Consider the following 19,486-nt stretch of genomic DNA (forward strand, 5'->3'; position numbering starts at 1 on the left):
CAGGTTATGGCTATCAAAACTGGGTATGTAAGGCCCACAGTTTCATTGTGCTGTCGCTCTTTCATCTTAGCTCTTGCAAGTGCAAAATCTTCGCTCTTTGTCACCAGTACAAAATCATTACCAAGAAACTATACCGTATGTCCTCAATAACAAAACTTTGCAAAGTAACTAATCCAAACGACTATATAAGCTTCCTCAAATACAATTTTCACTCCAGAGTTGCATGTCAGGTTTTCATTAACAACTTCCAATATTTGTATGCACCAGATGGACAGTAAGTGCTGTACAAGCCAACAAAAGTACTCATTTATGTCTGTCCCTTGCACCTGTTTCAGAGGAAAGTGACAAAAGATCAAATTCCTCTAGTAAATAATTTTGAAAGCACATCACACGAATTTTTTCTTCTCCTGTCAAACAGTTTGTTTTAAAGCATAAAGATGCAAATCGTTGATGCCCTTAGTGTATCTCTTAGCATCATTATTCACATTTCTCTTGTCTTAATTTTGTAAGTAACTTACTTCAGGGCAAAGCTTCATTTGTTACAAGAAAACCTTAGTTTTAACACCTTGCAGAGACTGCACAGGAGCTGATGAAGCACAGATCTCTAACATCCCTTCAATTAACATTCACATTTCAGTTTTCTTCATACTGAAGGTTACCGCATTGTAGCAAAATACAACAAAAATTATAGCAAAAATTTCATAAGCATTGAAACAGAAACTGAGTTACTTTAAGCTTTCACTTGTTATATTGTACAGCCTTTGGATGCTACAGATTAACAGCATCACGTGCCATTCATTAGAAATATACATACATAAAGCTTTTCAATCTTACTTTGTCCACTCTGTTGGTGCTCTAGCTACTAGGTTCTCCAAAACGCAAAGCTCTTCCAATATAACATATTTATACCTATGGCACAAATTCTGATTTTGTACAGGACTGGTCTATCAATTTATGCTGCAAAGCCTGCAGCAGAATTACCTCTATCGCAGCTTTCTTTGAGAGAAAATTAAAAAAACTTAATGTGTTGCTGAAATCAGCTTTCATTTCCCTTGAGCCTAATGTGTTCTGAAGCCGTGTTTTATCACCTTATGTATCTTGAACTTGAAGCAACTGTCTAATAAAAATAACCTGAAATAAACGACTACCAGAGGGAACTCGTCTTTGCCCTCCAGCGTGCGCCGTCGGGACCCGCCCGTCGCAATGATCCCCGATCTCACGCCGGGCAGGTTCCCGTTCTCCCCCCGCGAGCCGCAGGGCTCACCTGTCTCTGGCCTCGGGACTCGCAGGCGCGGCCGGCGGGCGAGCAGCGGCGGTGACGGGCCGGGAAGAGGGGGCTCCTCAGGCCGGACGGCTCTTCCCGGAGCCCGTCAGTCACCCTACACACCTCACGAGGGGAGAGGACAGGTTCCGGGACAAGGCGCAGGCCCCAGGGGTTGAGGTTGAACACGGCATCACCCCAGGAACGGAGGCAGGACACGACACGGCGGTCGTGGCGTCCCCGACTCCTCTCATCGCAGGGGCCCGCGCGGCCAACGGGACCGCCCGCCGGGGCGGGGCCCGCTCTGCATTGGCTGCCCACGCTGCTGCCGGTGTGCGCGAGCGCGGCGTGGACACGGGGACACGGGGACACGGGGACACGCGCCGGTCGCTGCGGCCGCCGCTCGGAGCAGCCCGCGAGCGCCAAGGTGCAGCGGCTCCGCGCGCCGGTCCAAGGGGGCCAGGTGAGAGGTGGCGGGGGCGCGCGGCACAGCCCGGCGTCCGCCCCGCCCCCTCAGGACCCGCCTCCCAGCGACCCCCGCGCCGTTTGCGCAACAGCGCCCCCTGGCGCCCGAGGGGCGGCGCCGGCAAAGGCCGCTGCCAGCGAGCGGGCGGGAGGTTCCCTCGTTGCGGGCGCTGTCACATTCCCCATTTCAGGATAATCCCTTTGGGGTTGCTCTCATAAAGGAACGCAGCACGGCCACCGCCGAGCACCTGTGTTGAAGCTGCCTGCGCCAAGGAACTGACCGCCGTCACGGTGGATGAGGAACGGCCGCCCCGACTCCCCGGGTGTTTCGTGCTGCAGGGTAGGGGTGGTGGCAGTCGCACGAAGCCTGGGTACTTAGCAGCAGAGGAGCTGGAGTTAGAGGACGACCCAGATTTCAAGCCTCTCTCCGGTAAGAAAGGCCTGACTAATGTGACAGTAACCTCAGTGCTGAGGAGCAGGCTAATGACATTTATCGGACAAACTTGCCTCAGCATGGCACACCAGTTTGCAAACCTGTTATGAAATACTTCTTTATTTATCTTTAGTTGTGAACAGAGAGGTACATTTCAGCTGCATCCTGTTGGAAGCTTACATGTTACAGATCTTCTGTGGTTTAGTGCAATAGTTTGTCCTAACCTTCTCGTGAACACAGTCACTATAATCAGTGTTACATTTACCACACTTGCAACTCACAGCCACAGGGTAGGAATAATAAGGGATGGTGTGATGAGGACAGCCTGGAATCAGTGCTGTTTGATACAGCATCTCTTTATATGTGCACACATTCTGGGACAGAGCGCTTTTGAGTAGCAGCTTCTTGCCATTGCTGTCCTACAAAGAAAAAAGAAATGCATTGTTTCACTGAAGCATATATGAGCGTAAGAAGATTGCTTTTGACATTTGCTCAAATATTCAGAAAGCAAACCTCTACTCTTAGCCAGGCTCTGGTATTTTCAGCATGCTTCTGTTCAGACCCACAATTTTGAATATGCATGTGACTGTGCCTCTCTAACTCCATAGTTATGTTTACCTTGCTGTTACGGTTTCAGTTAATCTGCTTGGCTCAAGGTACTAACAATGCTTTGTAATCTGCATTGGCTAATATTGACTTGGCAAAGGCTGAACATAAAATGCTATGTTGAGCTGTAAAATGCAGCTGAACAGTCAAGCATTGTGAGATATTCTCCAGTGCTAGCTATCATAACAGTAGTGGGATTAGAAGTTACCTAAATCATTTACAGTAAAAGTGTCAAAATATAATCTCCTTCTCAGCTGTTCCATCCTGACCTCACAAACTGACTACAGAGGCTTTGCACTGACAACAGCAGACAGTTCTCTGCTACGCCACTAGTGCTATAAACTTCATAATTCCAGAGGCTTGGCATTTTTCATCCATAACTTCTCAAAAAGCTAACTTTAAAAGATGATGGTAGTATGATTTTTTCTGTGACAAACAGTAGTAGAACTGAATCATTTACACAGTTTTCCAGTGAGAACAGAGACTTGTTTTATAGAAACAAGTGCCTAAACCAGAGTAATGCCTTGTACCCGAGTCATGCAAAATCCAGCGCAGATGGTGGTGTTGATGACCAGGCAGTAGGCACATTCCCTTTTCTCCACATGGATTGTATACTCAGAAGGAGCACAAAGGGATGCTGTTTGACCAAAAGTCAGGCCAAAGAGGAGAGACATCGCAAAGAAGAGACTCATGCTAGATGGGAGAAAAAAAAGAACGCAAACCCTAAGTGAAGTTAATGTATCTTCTAGCCCCTTTTTCAGAATTTGGCAAGAGCATTTATGATAGTAACAAACTAGAAGTAATCTTAACTTTTCTAGAGACAGCCTGACAAATTCTTTCCACCATCAGACCTCTAACTGAAATAGTACTAACCATAAAACAGAAGGGTGAACAGGCCATTAACAACATATAATATATTCAATTTTTCCCCATTGAAGCATATGACATGGAACTTTTCACAAATGAGAAAATGCTTACACGTAAAGCTAACAGGAGATAGAGGATTTTAAATTGTGATATATGTGAGAGAAAATGAGCTTCAGAATTAACCAGTGATGCTAAAATAATCTCACTGGTTTAAAAGCAATTTTCTAAAGAAAGAATCATATAAAAGGTTCAAGAGAGAAAAATAAACAGGCATAGCATTGTAATTTTTACTTTGCAGTAGGCTTAGAGGCATGATGAAATGGGAACACTGGCAACAATTAAATAATAGATTCAAGCAAATTGCAGTAAAGAACGTCAGCAAAGAGTTCAAATCAATGAATCCCCACTTTAGCTGTCTGTTGTGCTGGCCTCTTTTCTCAGACCTGCTGGGAAATCCTGAGAGCAAAGCTTTGATTAGCTCCGAGGCAATGCCAAGATCTACTCTCCAGCCTCTAAACTACAAACTTTAAATGACAGTGTCTACAAACACATGGACATCACCCTCTAGTCTCTTCCAGCTGTCAGTTTCCCCTAGCAAAAGCCATTCATTACACAGTCTGGTTTACCCTGTAGCTGCAACAATGCAAGTCTGGAAAGACCAACCTCTTGTCAGCTGAATTCTTCCCTATTACAGGAACCTGATTCTGCCTTGAGCTGGGAGAGGCAGTGACCCAGCACAAGCTCTCTGTGTGCGCTTTATACTCTCCAGGCTAATTCCAGGCTGATCTTACTGTTTATATAATTGCATCTGAATTGCTGCTTTCTTATCGCAAAGTCATCTATTGAAAATTCATACTGAACCACAAAGCAAATGTGATAGGAACAAACGTGTCCATGATATCCTAACCTGGAAACTGGAGCTGGAAATCTAATTATTTTAACAGTCATTCCTTTCTCAGGCTTTTAAACTAACCACTGATTTAAGAAGTTATTATTGATGAATTTAATCGCTACATAGGACAGCAACACCATGACAGGAAGGCTAGCGTGGAAATGGAGTCGTCCTAAATCAAATACAACTAATACACACCAATGCCTTGTTTAAGTTTAATGAAGTCTGGTTCACTCTGCTCATTACTAGACAGGCACAACTGAGAGATGGAGTGCTATACAAAGTGACAAATCTCAAATCAAAGCAATTGCTCTACAGTGTAGTAAGGTACAGCCTGACTTGCCCATTCAAACAAAACACACCAAGACATTATCTGGTCTTGAATCAAGTGAACAAGTATTGGAGTAATAAGCAATTCACCCTGAAATACTAATTGATAGGGGAAAAGCTTTTAATAAACCACTCCTTTTATCAAAATGAAAAGCAAAACATTTTACCAGCACTAGTGAAACTCAGATGTCCACAGATGAGAGAAAAACACTTGTGTTTAGGCTTTGTGGAACACCTACAAGGAGCAAAAATCAGAAACGGTGGAGTCAGAGAGCTTAGCATAAAGCCGTGCCTGGCCATCCTCATCATGCTTATTCACTGCAGCTCTCTCAACACCTACCATTTCAGTTAATCACCTGTCATTTGGACTTTACTCTGATGTATGTCTTATGTCGGTCAACAAAATTTTTGATTTACGTAGTCAAAAGAAATACAATAAAGTTGAGTTTGAACTCATAAACATGGTCACTTTGGACTCCTGGAGGAGTGAAATGATCAGTCCCAACTGGTGTTTAGCTAAATCCTGAATCATATTGTCTCCTTTTCCTAGGGTCGTAGACTGCTGCACCCAAGTTTGTGTTCTAGATTTTCTCCAAGGTTTTTTTTAATAACATGAAAGATTCCTATTAAGACTAGCCAAATGCTTTCTGTTTTCATGGAGTCTTTAATTATAGGTTAATTTCTACCATAAAACATCTCAGGAATCAAAATAACTATTTGTGGCTTAAGGACATGAGCAGAACATTAATTGTACTCTCAGTAACATCTGTCCATCTACACTTAGAAGAATAACAGTTACGTTGTTACTGCTCCAGCACCTTATTTAATTCTGTATTATTCTGATATATTTTAAATGCAGTTAAACATCAAGGCAACATGACTATACACATATATATGCATATGTAGATAATGTGTGTATATACATATATACATATATACACACACATTATAGATACACACAGATATATATACATATCAGGGTTTCATTGTTTAAAACTTTAATCACAGAAAAGAATGTTCATTCTTGGAAGATCTTAGAGACTCCTGAAAGGAAAAGGAAACAATTCATAAAACTAGATCCTGGAGGAGACAAGAAGTGTCTAAAATAATAATAATTTTTAAAAAGCATTCCTAAACAAAAAGTATCTTGTGACTCTCACATGCATAACTGAAGTAGGTACAGCTGATTCTTCAAAGATTTCACAGTACTTTACAAGCTTTAGTCAAGTGGACCTACATTGGTTCTGACAGAAAGACCCCCACACCCAGGTTTAAAGTGCCCTCAATTTATCCTATGTAGGCAGAGGACAGCTCAGAGCATGAAAGCTTGTATCTCTGCTGCTTCAAAGTTCTAATTTTTCCAATATGCGAAAAATGTGTGCATGTGTGGAATTCAAATTAGGCTAAAAGATTAAGAATTTGCTTTAAGAAGATTTAGGGAAATGTCTGCAAACATCAACAGCAAAGAGAAAAAAACATTTAAATCCTTGAAAGTATAGAGAAGATTAAAAAGAGAGTGCAACAATAAAAACTAGCAGTGGGGAAAAAAAAAAAAAAAGGAAACAAAATAAACAAAATAACAGTCACTGTTAGAAGTGAGAAAATGTAGAAAACTCACATGGGAAGCTGGTGAGTAGGAAATAGACTTTTGTCAGGACAGAAGCCAACAGTTATATCTAGGGACATTACTGGATAATGACAAGCTGTTGATACAGAGTTAGTGCAAAGTCACTAGCTAATACTAATTTCAACACGTCTTGAAATACTGAAGAAATTTCAAAACATTAAGAAAAGTGCTAATATTATGCAAATATTTAGAGACAGAATGTTGACCCAAGTAACTCTCAACCAACTAGCCTGACATCTATCCCTTATACATCAGGTAAAATAACAGAAAGTTGATATAGGATTTGAGGAATAAAGAATTAATGGATGAGAACATAATTAATGCCTGTCAAGATGGTGTTACATAAAATAGGTCATGCCACACAAACCTGATTTCATTCTTTGGGGTGATTACAAATTTGGTTGTTAAGGCAACTACATAGATGTAATGTCCTTAGTTGCATCTGTACAGAGCCCTAATGCCATAAAGATTTAGAGCTATTAGGCAGAGTCCAGTGTGGTGTATGCTGAACACCAGGAATTATTAATTACTGGAGCAGGTAGTATAATTTCAGCAGCACGTTTGTTCACTGCAACTTGCTTACTCAGCTTCTGAATGTGCTGCAGTGCGCTATGGAAACATCTGACCAAGTATTAGGAATGAAAATTCATCTATCTGGAGGAACAATAAATTAGTCTGACTGGACCTGGAGATTAGTGTGACTACTGCTGCTTATACGCAGGCAAGCTCCACCCTAACATGGACACAGAACCTCTTGGGTACTACCTCATCTTTGCTGGTATCATATTAGCTTGCCTGTCTGCCAGAGATGCACTAAACATCACCAGAGCGATATAAACATTCACAGCTCTTCAGCAGTTTAGGCAAACTGGTAGACAAACTATTCCATTGTTATCCTTCTGGATATGACCATTGAGTTCATTCACTATTGACCTCTCTGAGCATTTGACAGGAGATCCCATCACCTACAAGGAGAAGCAAAACAGAAGGCTGGCAGGACAACAAAGTCCGGTGTGGCAACCCATCAATGTCTGAAGCTTCTTCTATAGTTCCCTAAAATCCAGTTAAAAATCTGATGCTTATACATCCATGTCTTTGGTTGCCCCCTTTCTGACCCATAGTCTATTCAGTGATAGGTATTTTTAATATGTTTTCACTGCCATCAGCTTTGTAGTCCTGTTCTGGAACAGGCAGATAGACTGTTAATTATTTATCTTTAACCTTTCTGTTAACTAAACCTATCCATTCACTGACACAAGTTATTTTACACTTTCATTAAGTGAAAGACAGTATGCTGATGTTCTCCAAGTGTTTTAAGTCATCTCTATAAAGAGAATTTAGTAATCATAAAATTATTGGGTTCATCAACAAGGCATCTCTGCAATGGGCTAGAGGAATTCTGTGCATAGCAGAAGTTTACACATAAAAGTAATTTTGTAGGATTCTCTGTCACTGACCAATGCCTAAGGTAAAAGTGAGAACAATGAGAAGAAGTTATCACACATTATTCCTACTCCCTCTTCCACTGTTAGCAGTACAACACAATTAAGACTTTGTGATGTTATAAGCAAGTTAACTTACAGAGCAAACTCTTGTTTCTATTGCATATAGCACTATGGATATTAAAACATGTCCATGCTTTCAAACAGAAGCTCTGCTGATGAAAAACAAAGCACATCAGATTTCTAAAAGATTAGTATTCTGGTAGAGGAATTATTTCCAACCCCATCCTGTTGCAGATCTCCACTGGTAAAAGGAAATAAGATACCAATATGTTGTCATAGAAACAAGTGGTTTTGCCAGGTTTTGCATTTAAACAGCCTGTTGCTGCTGAATATTCAAAGCTGATCTCTCTATTGCAAGTGTCTCTAATAGCTTGAAACAGAGCTCTGGTCTCAAATTCATAGATTCACAGATGACAGCTTTTTTTTTTTTTTTCCTAGGATTAGCTGAGCATTTCCTATCGGCCTTAGATTTAAACTGCAGTTCTCCTTGTTGCATATCATATGCCAACAATCTCCATTTATGGTCTGAAAATACTTCATAATCCTATTTGCTGTTTAGCTCCTATGATAGACCACTTTGTATTCCATTTCGTTTCTTTGCAAAGCATTAGATATTTCTGTTGTTGTAAGATACACAATTGCTACACTGAGGACAAAATTTTAAAAACCCAAACAATAACAATGAAGACAAGCCAGAAGCATCTGCAGTATTATTAAGGATTAATTACTATACCTGCCCAATATTATGGCAGCACTGAGAGGTAAAAGTCAGATTCACTTTTCAGTTTCTAAGGGTTGCATTGTTCTCCTGATTTGACTGGCTGTCTGATAACCTAGTTCCTATTAGATCCCCACTGATGAAGGTATATGCACAATTGACTTTAAGATGAGAATTTAAGCTATTTATATAAGCTCAGTACAAACACAGGGGTATGTTTGTTTCTCCATTTAGGCTTCAGACATGCAGTCCTGTCAGATGATGATCTTACTCAACATGCATTCCTCTCTTTAGGCAATCTCACAAAACCCACCTGAAAAAGAAGTGCCCACCACAGCTAGGACAGGCTGTGAAAGCAGTCAAAGTGAACGTCTCACAACAAGGAAGCCAGTCTAGGATTCCAAATATAAGTTTGTATGGCTGTAAGGTAGGAAAAGGGAAGATTTTTTCCTGATGAACTCTTCCCCCTCAAGATAATTCTGGTAGAAGCAAGACAACCTAAATTAAATACTTTGATACTTAGGGAAAGAAAAGTTTGTAGGAATGAAACCATTATTTGTAATGTTTCTTTTCTTATTTGAGACATTTAACTCCTGTAGTATTTTTTTTTAATCTCTAGTTTAAAAATTTAAAGGACTATTATTATTATTATTATTATTACTGTTTTAGTTATTATGAAGGACAACTCTTTCTATCACACGTACACCTGAGAACTTTTTTAATGCAGCTATTTAATCAATATTTTAATAGTGGCCTTACATACACTTGAGGAAAGAGAGTTGTTTAAAGCGATTCTTCCAGTACTTCTTGTCCTGAAAAAGACCCCACTTTTTAAAGCCACCCTGAAGCAAGATCAGCAACTGCTAGCAGGTGACATTTCCCCTTCCTCTCATGTTACCCATCAATCAGGTGATGTCAGCACTAATGTGGGCATACTGACATTCCCATGGATCCCCAGCCCTTTAGGGCAGGTACTGGAGGGCCTGAAGGAGCAGGCACATGGTAATGCTTTGGATCTGTGACTCAGTACTACCTGTGAGTCCACATACTCCAGCACATGTCAGGTTGGGTGAGTCCCAAAACTGTGATTTTCTTAAGGTCCATTCTTATTTTCCACCTTCTATTATGGACTGTCTGCTCTTGCAGTTTTTGAACAAAACATTTTAAAATATCATTTGGAATTAACTCGGTAGCATATAGTGACAATAACAATGTAGCTGGAAATGCTTGCAGATGCCAACTGAGTACTGTAGTTTTAAATTTTGGCTGTGGTTACATTCTTTTTAAGAAAGACAGGAAAATGTAGGTTTACGCAGAAATATCATACTCTAAATTATTCTTACACATACATGGCAGAAGCTGTTCGCCCTTAAGAAGGCTGACAGGTGATCTATAAGTGTTCTAATACATAAAGCAACAACAGATGGTTCCACTTTGTTTTAGGTAAATACTGACCTCTTAACATTGTTTTAGCAATATGAAAACATGTGCATATTTTATTCCTTATGAGGCTGCAATATTTTTTAAACCAAAGTAATTTTATTGAAAATTCAATTTAAAATTCAATTTCAACTGTTTTAATGTACTGAAAAAGTAGCTACTAAACACAGTCTCAAAAGACAGTTCTGACAATCTTTAAAATGAACAAAAAACCAAGATGACTTCAGGTAAAAGTGTATGCATTTTAACAGCTTCAGTATTTATTTCACTAAATAATATCCTTTTGTGAATTATGTGTTAAGAATAGGAAATTTTAAATAATAAAACTGAATTTCTTTAAACCCAACATTGCTAATGACAGACCTCTCTCTTTGAAACAGCTTTCTAGGCAGTTATACTTATTTCTAAATTTTAAAACAAGGTTAATTTGTGTCTGGCCTTTACAGCAAAGGGAATGAAATGTAGAAAATGCTCTTGGGTTGGTGTAGTTATGTATCTAGAAAGTTTATGTAAATAAAGCAAATGAACACATATTAAACACACTAAATATTATAGGAAAATCCAACAATGTACTAACTCTGAAAGAATATTAATGCTGTTATTGGTTATACTAATCAGTTAATGCTAGCACACTAGTTATTTTTTCATTTTAATTAAAGAGCTTTTCCGCTTCTTTCATTTTTCTCTTCCTGTCCATTTTAGAAACTGCAGTCCATCCAGCCTCTCGCATTTTTCTCATGGTTGTAAGTTTCAGTACAGAACCTGGAGTTTTCAGGTTTAATGTAGCTGGTTTCTAAGAACAACAAAGCCATCCATTAGTTTCTATAGCCAAAGTTACTAACTGTTCATTTTGATATGAAGAAAAGCTAAGATACCTTTTTTGGTGTCATGCCACATAAATGTGAAGCTTGAGGATAATCTTTGTACAAGGTTTTAAACATTTCTTCCTCTGAGACTATGCTCTTAAATTAAAAAAAAAAAGGTTACTTAATTATGCTATATTTAAAATATCATCTTTCCCCTTAGGAATATTCAAGTATGGAAAAAAAAGAAAGGGAAAAAAAAAAAAAAAAAAAGTTGAGATGTGACTAAGAAGCCTCAAGAGATCAATTAAAACAATGTAAAAAATTAGAAGAGTTAATATGTATTTTCGTACAGCCATACTCTGTCATGTAGGTCCTAATTATGTAAATAAAAATACAATTCCAGAAAGAACTGAAGTAAAAATATACACACTGGTCTTGGAATGAGAACCTCAAATCCCTTATATACATTCTTAGATAAAGCAGTTCTCTTTATGCACACTGCTAGGTACACTGTTCTCTGATTTTTACCAGGAGGTCACTGTGTTCAGAACTATCAGACTGAGCATCCAGCCGTAGAAAAACTTTTTGCTTTTTCCTCATGCATTGTTCTGCATGGAGATTTGTGCTTTCACTTTGCAGCTTATGTATTGGAGGAGTCTTTATAATGTATGTCTGGAAGAGAAAAAGATAGCATTTAGAATTACATTTTGAGTGGTAATTTCAGAATCTAAAACCAAACTCACAACCCAGATTACAGACCCAGTATCCTGGAAGACAGCAGAGAGATGCTGTGGAAGAACAGAGCTTTATGGCACACTATATCTACCTTCTTCATGCTTATCTGCAGAAATTCATGTTATTCTGAACAACACAGAGACTATAACCAACATTTTAAAAGAATGTAAATAAAACTTTAGGAAAAGGCTTTCAGAAAGACACAGATAGCAGTATCAAGAACAAGATTGTTTTTACTTAAGTAGATCTTTCACTAGAAGTTAAAATTCAGAAATACTGCAATGGAACAATGCAATCCCTTTTTAGGGAGGATAATAAAAATGGTAGATGTTTCTATTGTTGAGACAAAAATGACACAAGCTTCTGACAGAGTAGAAGCTTATTTTTTACAGTTATAATAAAGCAGTCAGGAATACTTAGATAATTTTTACAGCTACACATGCAATTTTCTGTTCCATAGAGAAAAGTGTATTTTGAAGACATCATTTTCCTTTAATACTAAGTAAAAGAATGAGGGATTATTAAATTCACAGTTCCTCTAGGATGGAAATTGCTCCTGATCAGTGATAGCAGGTAAATTAAGTAAGTGAGCAAGAAAAGTGACACACCATGGAAACCCTTACACAAACTGCATTCTAGTATCACTATGGAATGCTAGCTACCTTTTAAATCCCTGCTTGTCACAACACAGAATAGATGAGCATCAACAGAGAAGTAAGAAATAGTCAGAAAAATAAAACAAGAACAGTTCCACTATTATGAGTTACAAACCTTTAATGGTGGACTACCCAATGGACTTTTTGCAGATACTGAAGGAGTAATTTTTTTCTTTTCCACTATGTTGACTCCTGTAGGAGTATCAGTGTGAGACTTTCTACTTTTTACATTGATAGATGCACAGTCCAGATGTGTATCAAGTTTGGGATTCTCAGAAAAATGTGTTTGTATTTTCTAAAATTAAAAAGTTTACATTAAAAGCATTTAAATGTATTTTGTTAAGTGTACATAATTTATCATAGAACTTACATTAGATTGCATGCATAAGTATTACCAAATTCTAAAGTTAGTGATAAGGTTAAAGCTACCTTGTGCTTCTTTTCATTTTCAGGAACCACATTTGGGGCATGGTTTTTTGCAAGGTTCTCCTAAAAAAGTTATGTAATAGGATGTAAATATTTTATGTGAATTCAGTTGTTGAAAGTCATATTGGTGCAATTAAACAGTCCACAATCATACTGTTACAATAAAGTTCACAAAAATACATGTCCCGCATTTAGTAAAACTGCAGCATTCAGAAGACATTGCTGTTCTTATACATCATCTTCTGCCTATGCTAAGAAACTTACATATCATCCCTCTTAAATGAGAAAAGACTCCCTAACCTGATCCTCCTCCACCAAAGCGAAGTCTTCCCTTCTCCAGGCTTTCCTGATCCCATTAAATACCACAGCCTCCTCTTTGTCCTTGGTCATCAGAACTCCTGCACATTAAGCAGCAAGTACTGCAGAAGCCTTTCTTACTGCCCTTCACTCCTCTCATCGGCTTTACCTCCAGATTAATTTTCCTGACATCATCCCTGCAAGCCTGGACAGTTCTTCACAGGGTTTCAATTTGTCCCCATTTCCCTCATCCCTTATCAATTAAGGAGAAAAGCAAATATTCACTACCACCAGAAATGAGAGGTAATGACTTCAGAGAGAATCAAGCTCTTGAAATTGGACACCAAGTGAGAGCAAGGCCTAAAACCAAAAGCGCGATTCATCGCATCTGTCAAAAGTATAGTGCTTAAGACCAGACCAAACATGCCACCAATAGTGCTATGTTTAATTAAAGAAATACCTTCTCTTCAATTTCTGCTTTAAGTTGTTCCTTAAGGGATGACAGTTCGCTTTTCAAACACAAAAGCTCACTTTCCTAAAACAATTAAAGGATAGGGTTAACTATACTGAACCTGAGAAAAAAAAAAATTCAAATGAAACAGTAATGAATAGGGATTATTCATTATTTAAAAAAAAAAATCCATTTATTGATGAGCTAGCATTCATAAAGTTATCAGGGCAAGCAATATCAACAATTAATTTTCATAATGATTCAATCACTACACTAACAGAGAATCAAGGCATTCCCAAATTAAAAAAACAAACAAAAAACCCAAGCCCAAAACAAAACAGGCAAACTTGAGTCACATTCTCCTTCTATTAAAAAAATCTAACTAAAAAAAAAAAAAAAAACGTTGTGAAGAAATATTCTGTAAAGAAAAATGTCAAAAAAATACTGCATTGTATGTAAATGATGTAGAATTACACTTCTGTGAAAGCCCTGAGGGTATGTTGGGTCTCATCAAAACATTTCTCAAAGCTACGTGTCCCAGAAGGAATCAAACTACAACTGTAGACCTGAAGTTTTGTTTTAGTTTGTTCTAAGAAGAGCTGAAGTACCACTAAGAAGCAGGTATTTGACCAGAACTGTTAAAGGTAAGAACACTTGGAAGAACAGGGGATGTAGGGTGGAATCCAACTACTTAACAGAAATGTTTCTTATTTAGATAGCAAGGTTAGAAGGCAACGTATAATCAGGAAAAGCTGCCAGAAGAGCATAGCTACTCAAATTTGGTTTTCAATACATATGGTTTTATTAAATACACACAATAAAATCTGACAGAAAATAACAGTGAACAGAAATTAGTGGGTTGATCTTTACTGTTCACAAAAGCAGACACTTAAAACCCCTAAGTGTTAAAAAGGAAGAAGTCTGATATATTTATATTTATATTACACTTTAAGGACAAACAGCCCCTATATTTAATTTTTTATCACTGAAGAGTACGCCTTACCGTTGATCTTTTTGATAATATCTGCTCTTGCTCTTTTATTTTATAAAGTTTTAACTCTGTGTCTTTTTCTTCAACCATTTTGTCATATTCATGCTGTGTTAAAAAAAGAAACAAACCCAATACATTTGACTAAATGTTAGAATTGTAGATCTACCTAGTCTTAAACCATTACTCATTGTTTCAAATAAGCCTCTTCTGAGGATTCAGAAAGCACCATGAATAAACACTGGTGTTTCATCAGAAACTGTAAAACAGAAAATGCATAAGCAGTGTTATTTTGTGGGCCAACAGAGAATGCTTTATCTCTAGGCAGCAGTACATGTTCCAGCACAAAAAAGTTAGCCACTTACTTTTTATTAATTGTATCTACTAAATATACTTCAAAACAGAGTAATAAGGAAAATAAATTAAAATACGTTAAGTGAAACTACTAGAAGTCAGTAAGGAATCTCCTCACATAGAGAGGCCCAAACTGATACTGAAGAACACTGGATTAGGATGGTATCAAAGGAAGCCTGGCTATTAAAACAAAAAACAAAAAACAAAAAAACAAATTTAAGAAATTTATATAAATGGAATCTGCCAGTAGGCATGTTTTCAAAATCTGAAGATTAATTTATTCAGGCAATCAGACGTTAATCACATGTTCAACTTCATTTTCCTGGTGTCAGGTCTTTATTATGAAGTTTTGCTTTGTATTTTGTAATATTCTGATTCTGAAAGGTTTTTACTTGACATAATGCAACATCAAAACCACAGAAACCATTAAATTCTCTTACCTTGTGTTTTTCCATAAGTGCCACCATTTCAGTTATCTTGTGTTGACATCGGATGTCAGTTTCTCTCTGTATTACTGTGGCTTCATCTGCAAGCAACCTCATCTTTTCTACCTGTTAGTATCAAATTTCATTTAATTCATGAGCAATTAACAATGATATATTTTTTAAAAAATTAAATCTTGATTTCATTTCTTCTTACTCCTTTGGGTGCAATGTTTGTATAAGTATCATTTAGTGTAGTTATCATTTGCTTTGAAGATGCTTTTCCAATCCTCTATCTTTAAAATGGGCAAATAAACTTAGATTAAAAGTATATCCATTCTTCTGTAGCAGATAAATGTCAATTTGAACCACAGGGCCCTTTCAAGCACAGCATCCTAAGTTTTTAATATTACCATCAAAAAAGTTTGAGTAGGAAAATACTAATATGGGACAAGTTATATTCTAATTTGCTTCTATTGTATTTATACAAAGAATAGTATTTATGTGAACAGTACTTTGATAAAAAGAATTTTAACTGGGTTATTATTTTTAGAAACATAAAATACTTCAACTTAAAGTCCTAACATACTAAAGTTTTGCTCACATAAATACACAAGATGTTCCATTTATGCTGATAAGGCTGCCATGTGAGAGCAAGGACTCTGGCTGATCTGGCTTCACAAAATGATCATACATTAAAAATTAGTTAAAAGTCACAGTAAAGTTCATAACTCTCACCTCTTCAAGAAGTTTATTTTCATTTACTTTTTTTGTTTCGATGTCTTTTTGATAGCTGTCAACCACTTCCTTATGTTGCTTGTTCATATTTTCCATCTCTAACTGTAATTTATTCACCTTTTAAGAATGCAGAAATATTGCTGTTACTTGTTAAGAAATAAGCCAATGGTACCTTTAACCTCTTATTTTTAAGCAGAACCACTCTGTTATTTTCAGGCATATGACTGAACTTTTTCCTATTGAATGCTCACCTTTTTTCATCAAGTGTTTAACTTAGGTCTGAAGCAAGTTAGAAAATACTCATAGAAACAATGGCAACACCACGTTGGAAAAGACAGCCCCTGCCAGATTTGTGCACCACAGTCAAAAAAGTCATACAGCTAGAGGCTAGCCAGTTACAAAGAATTAATCCAATATAAGAGAATCATCCATTAACAATATGACACTATCTGCCTTTTGTACAAAAGACTTCCTTATTTTCAGCATTGCTGGCATGGAATGCAAGGTAGAAAAAAAAACAACTCCTGAAACATAATGACTTATGTTTCAAATTAAAGCTTTTTTAAAGTTTTTTAAATTAAGTGAAAAAAATTATCTAGAAATAGTTTATTTTCAGAATGTTGTTTAATTCTAAAAAGCATTAATGCATTTTATCTGCTAATATTGATGAGAATTTGATATGAAACTGTCTGTTCCTAAGCAGACACTTTAATGCTAGGAAATCTTCAAGAGATACAGATGCAGCTTTTATTCTGTCCCTTATAAATCTATTTAAAGATTTTACCTGGTTTATATCATGTTTTCATCCCACGTGTGCACTGTGATTATAATTTTTCTTTTAGAGTTTCTCATAATACCACCCTCAAAACAGACTCCCCATCTTTGTCATCTTTCTTGAAGCGTGGTACCAACATGGACAAATATTCTAGTTAGGGACTTACCATTGCACAGTAAAAAGGGAACAATAGATGTATTTCTTTTAATTATTTTGCTATTTTAATGTATCCCAGATCCCTAAAACAATTAAGAGTGTGCTTGATGTATTATCATTTGTTACACTGGGGTTTAAAATGCCAAGTCTTTGCTTTACCATCATATCTTGTACATTAAGGTATTTAAACCTACCTTCCCCTCATAAATACTTGCTTTCTTGCTTTCTGCAGTAATTTTCTTTTTCAGCACCTTATTCTGTTAGGGTTAAATAAACACTATACTTTAATAATTTATTAGAATTATAGAACTATTTAACTGCATCAAGTAGGCCAGAATCTTGAAAATTCCAGCTTTCTGCAAGCAAATAATTCTTTGGTATACAGTTCAGGTTCCAGATCAATGCTCCAAATAAGAATGCTCAACTACTTACTTTGATAATACTGTTACATCATTACTTTATGAAAGACTCCTCATGGACAAAGAATTAAAAGAGGGCGCAGAGTGGAAGGAAAAACTAAGATACTGTGACCAAAAATGCACAGATGTCATGATAAAAAATACAAGTTATATATTTCCAAAGTAGTCATTAAGACTTTGTCCTAATGCACAATTCTTTTTTACTAATGGTAACTGAAAATAATTTGAAGCACATCTACTAAATGAAAACAGTAGAAGTTTATTAAATATAGTATTTCTGTAATTGCATTTTTCAAAAGTAAGGATAATTTCACATATCAAGTCATTCCAAATGGGACTCCATGATTTTCTCCGACTTAGGATTAGAAAGGAAATGTTCTAAATTATATAGGTATACCTCAAGGTATGACAGCAAACAAAAACTGTTGAAAAACATTTACCACAAAATAAGTCACTTTCTGTATTTGTGACTTTTAAGAATTGCACATACCTCCTGTTGCAACTCTTCAATGCATTTAGTTTTATTTTCCATCTGTTTCTTTAAATTATTGAACTAAAAGAGAAATTTCAACCATTAATTAATAATAAACTCCTAAAAAATTACTCAGTGTGTTAGAGATTACAGTCATTCTTGAACATGTATTTGCATCAGTCTGATTAATTTCAACAGGACTGAGACACATGCTAACATATTATTATGACTGGAGTTTTAACCAAAAAGTACCACAACAACTTTGCTGGCCCAGTATCACCAACATAAATAGAAGTGCACTAGTTCCTCAGTGGTTGTAGAGTTCATAAAGAAGAAAAAAGTAACTTCACAATTTAAAAAGTAATAATTCATTATTATACCTTATTTTCTAGATTCTTCAACTGCTTTTCCTTTCTTGACATTTCATTTTCAACACTCTTAGCCTGGAATTATAATTTTAAATATCTGACTTTTACAATAAAACATTGAAATCCATTACAATATTAAAAAAAAGGTTTGCTTTGAAACTACATTAAAAAATTAAAAATATTTTAACATAAATAAATTTAAAATATTAAATATTTAAAGCTAATCCATACCCCCCCTCCATCACTAAGTGGATATATGGAAGTAAAAAAAGGGGCTCCCTGTTTGCCTAAAATGTAACATCTCTTGATTTTTAAGCCTCCATATAAAGGGCAAACAACCCACTGAAGGTACTTTTCTTAAAATTAAAAGGCACACCATGTGTATATGTGCAGCATTGAAAGAAGAAAGCCTCTGTAAGAGATCACATCTCTAAGTAAAGTGTTACAGTTTTACATGTAGATTTTGCTTGTTTTATATTTTCATGATAAAGCACATATGGCATACATTTTCTTCTGTTTCATCCAGTTTACTTTTAATCTCTTCACCTTTCTTTGCCATCTTCTCCTTCAAAGACTCCAGTTCCTTTCTAAATGTGAAATTAACATGCATTTGTAAATATTTACTTTTTCTTCAAGAACTGTGCAATGAATACGTTCTTAAAATGAAGGAAAGTGACTAGTAAATTAATGTGTAACCCAGATACACTTTTTGCAAGTATGGAAAGATGTTCCCCTTACCCAAGTGAGATATATTTTAATCTGTAATATCACAGGCAACCTTTAACATGTTTCATGGATGCATTATCTCTTGATTTGGTGGTACAGAAAGCACTTCAGCAAATAACATTTAACCAGTTTTACCTGTTTACATTTAATTCATAAGCTTTAATTTTTATTTTCATTTTCTTTGACACCTAACACATTAAATCAGAACAGCATAGCTATATGTAATCCAAAGCTTTGGTAAAAATTGTTCCTATAGCAATAAGTATTGTTAATTTGTAGAAACATCTATATGGCCAACATTGATACTAAAGAGATACTGGTTAGTTGCAACCTAAAAAAAAGCATTAATCTAAAAATCACAGAAAACATCATATGAACAAAGCCTTAATACTAACTCTAAAGGAACCAAGTCTACTTTCTTTAAAAATGTACAATAATATTTGGTTTTGCTTGCCTTAGATGGTCATTTGCTTCTTCCAGTCTTTCAACTAACTGCTTTGTATTTTCTTCTTTTTTTCTACTATCCTAAAGAGCCATGTAAGTAAAATGAATA

The 19,486-nt window shown here is 36.5% G+C and overlaps 1 protein-coding gene and 1 long non-coding RNA gene across 12 annotated transcripts in view; both read right to left on the reverse strand.

Annotated features, from left to right (window-relative positions):
• The window catches only part of LOC139807542 (uncharacterized), a 290,208-nt gene extending 288,347 nt beyond the window's left edge, over positions 1-1,861 (reverse strand). For both annotated transcript variants that reach the window (XR_011730601.1, XR_011730602.1), the window contains exon 1: positions 1,265-1,861. This is a non-coding gene — a long non-coding RNA (uncharacterized lncRNA). The remainder of the gene's footprint in view (positions 1-1,264) is intronic.
• Positions 1,862-2,251: 390 nt separating this feature from the next.
• On the reverse strand, positions 2,252-19,476 carry LOC139807536 (thyrotropin subunit beta). 10 transcript variants are annotated; one of them, XR_011730600.1, is made up of 15 exons: positions 19,388-19,476; positions 18,713-18,794; positions 18,220-18,282; positions 17,858-17,920; positions 17,143-17,205; positions 16,018-16,134; positions 15,298-15,408; positions 14,519-14,611; positions 13,525-13,599; positions 12,771-12,830; positions 12,457-12,636; positions 11,479-11,622; positions 11,020-11,106; positions 3,296-3,458; positions 2,252-2,573 (listed from the first exon to the last, which is right to left on the reverse strand). XR_011730600.1 is itself a non-coding variant. In XM_071768608.1 (14 exons), exons 2-14 carry the CDS (start codon positions 18,764-18,766, stop codon positions 6,540-6,542), a joined length of 1,128 nt encoding a protein of 375 aa, XP_071624709.1. In that variant the 5' UTR covers positions 18,767-18,794; positions 19,388-19,476; the 3' UTR covers positions 6,484-6,539. The 10 variants fall into 10 exon arrangements, 8 of the variants coding, with proteins under 8 accessions (XP_071624711.1, XP_071624712.1, XP_071624709.1 ...); XR_011730599.1 differs by having other exon boundaries at positions 2,252-2,578; XM_071768608.1 differs by lacking the exons at positions 2,252-2,573; positions 3,296-3,458 and adding an exon at positions 6,484-6,557.
• Between the last annotated feature and the right edge of the window lie 10 nt (positions 19,477-19,486).

This window comes from Heliangelus exortis, chromosome 25 (genome assembly GCF_036169615.1).
Source record: "Heliangelus exortis chromosome 25, bHelExo1.hap1, whole genome shotgun sequence".
NCBI lineage: Eukaryota > Metazoa > Chordata > Aves > Apodiformes > Trochilidae > Heliangelus > Heliangelus exortis.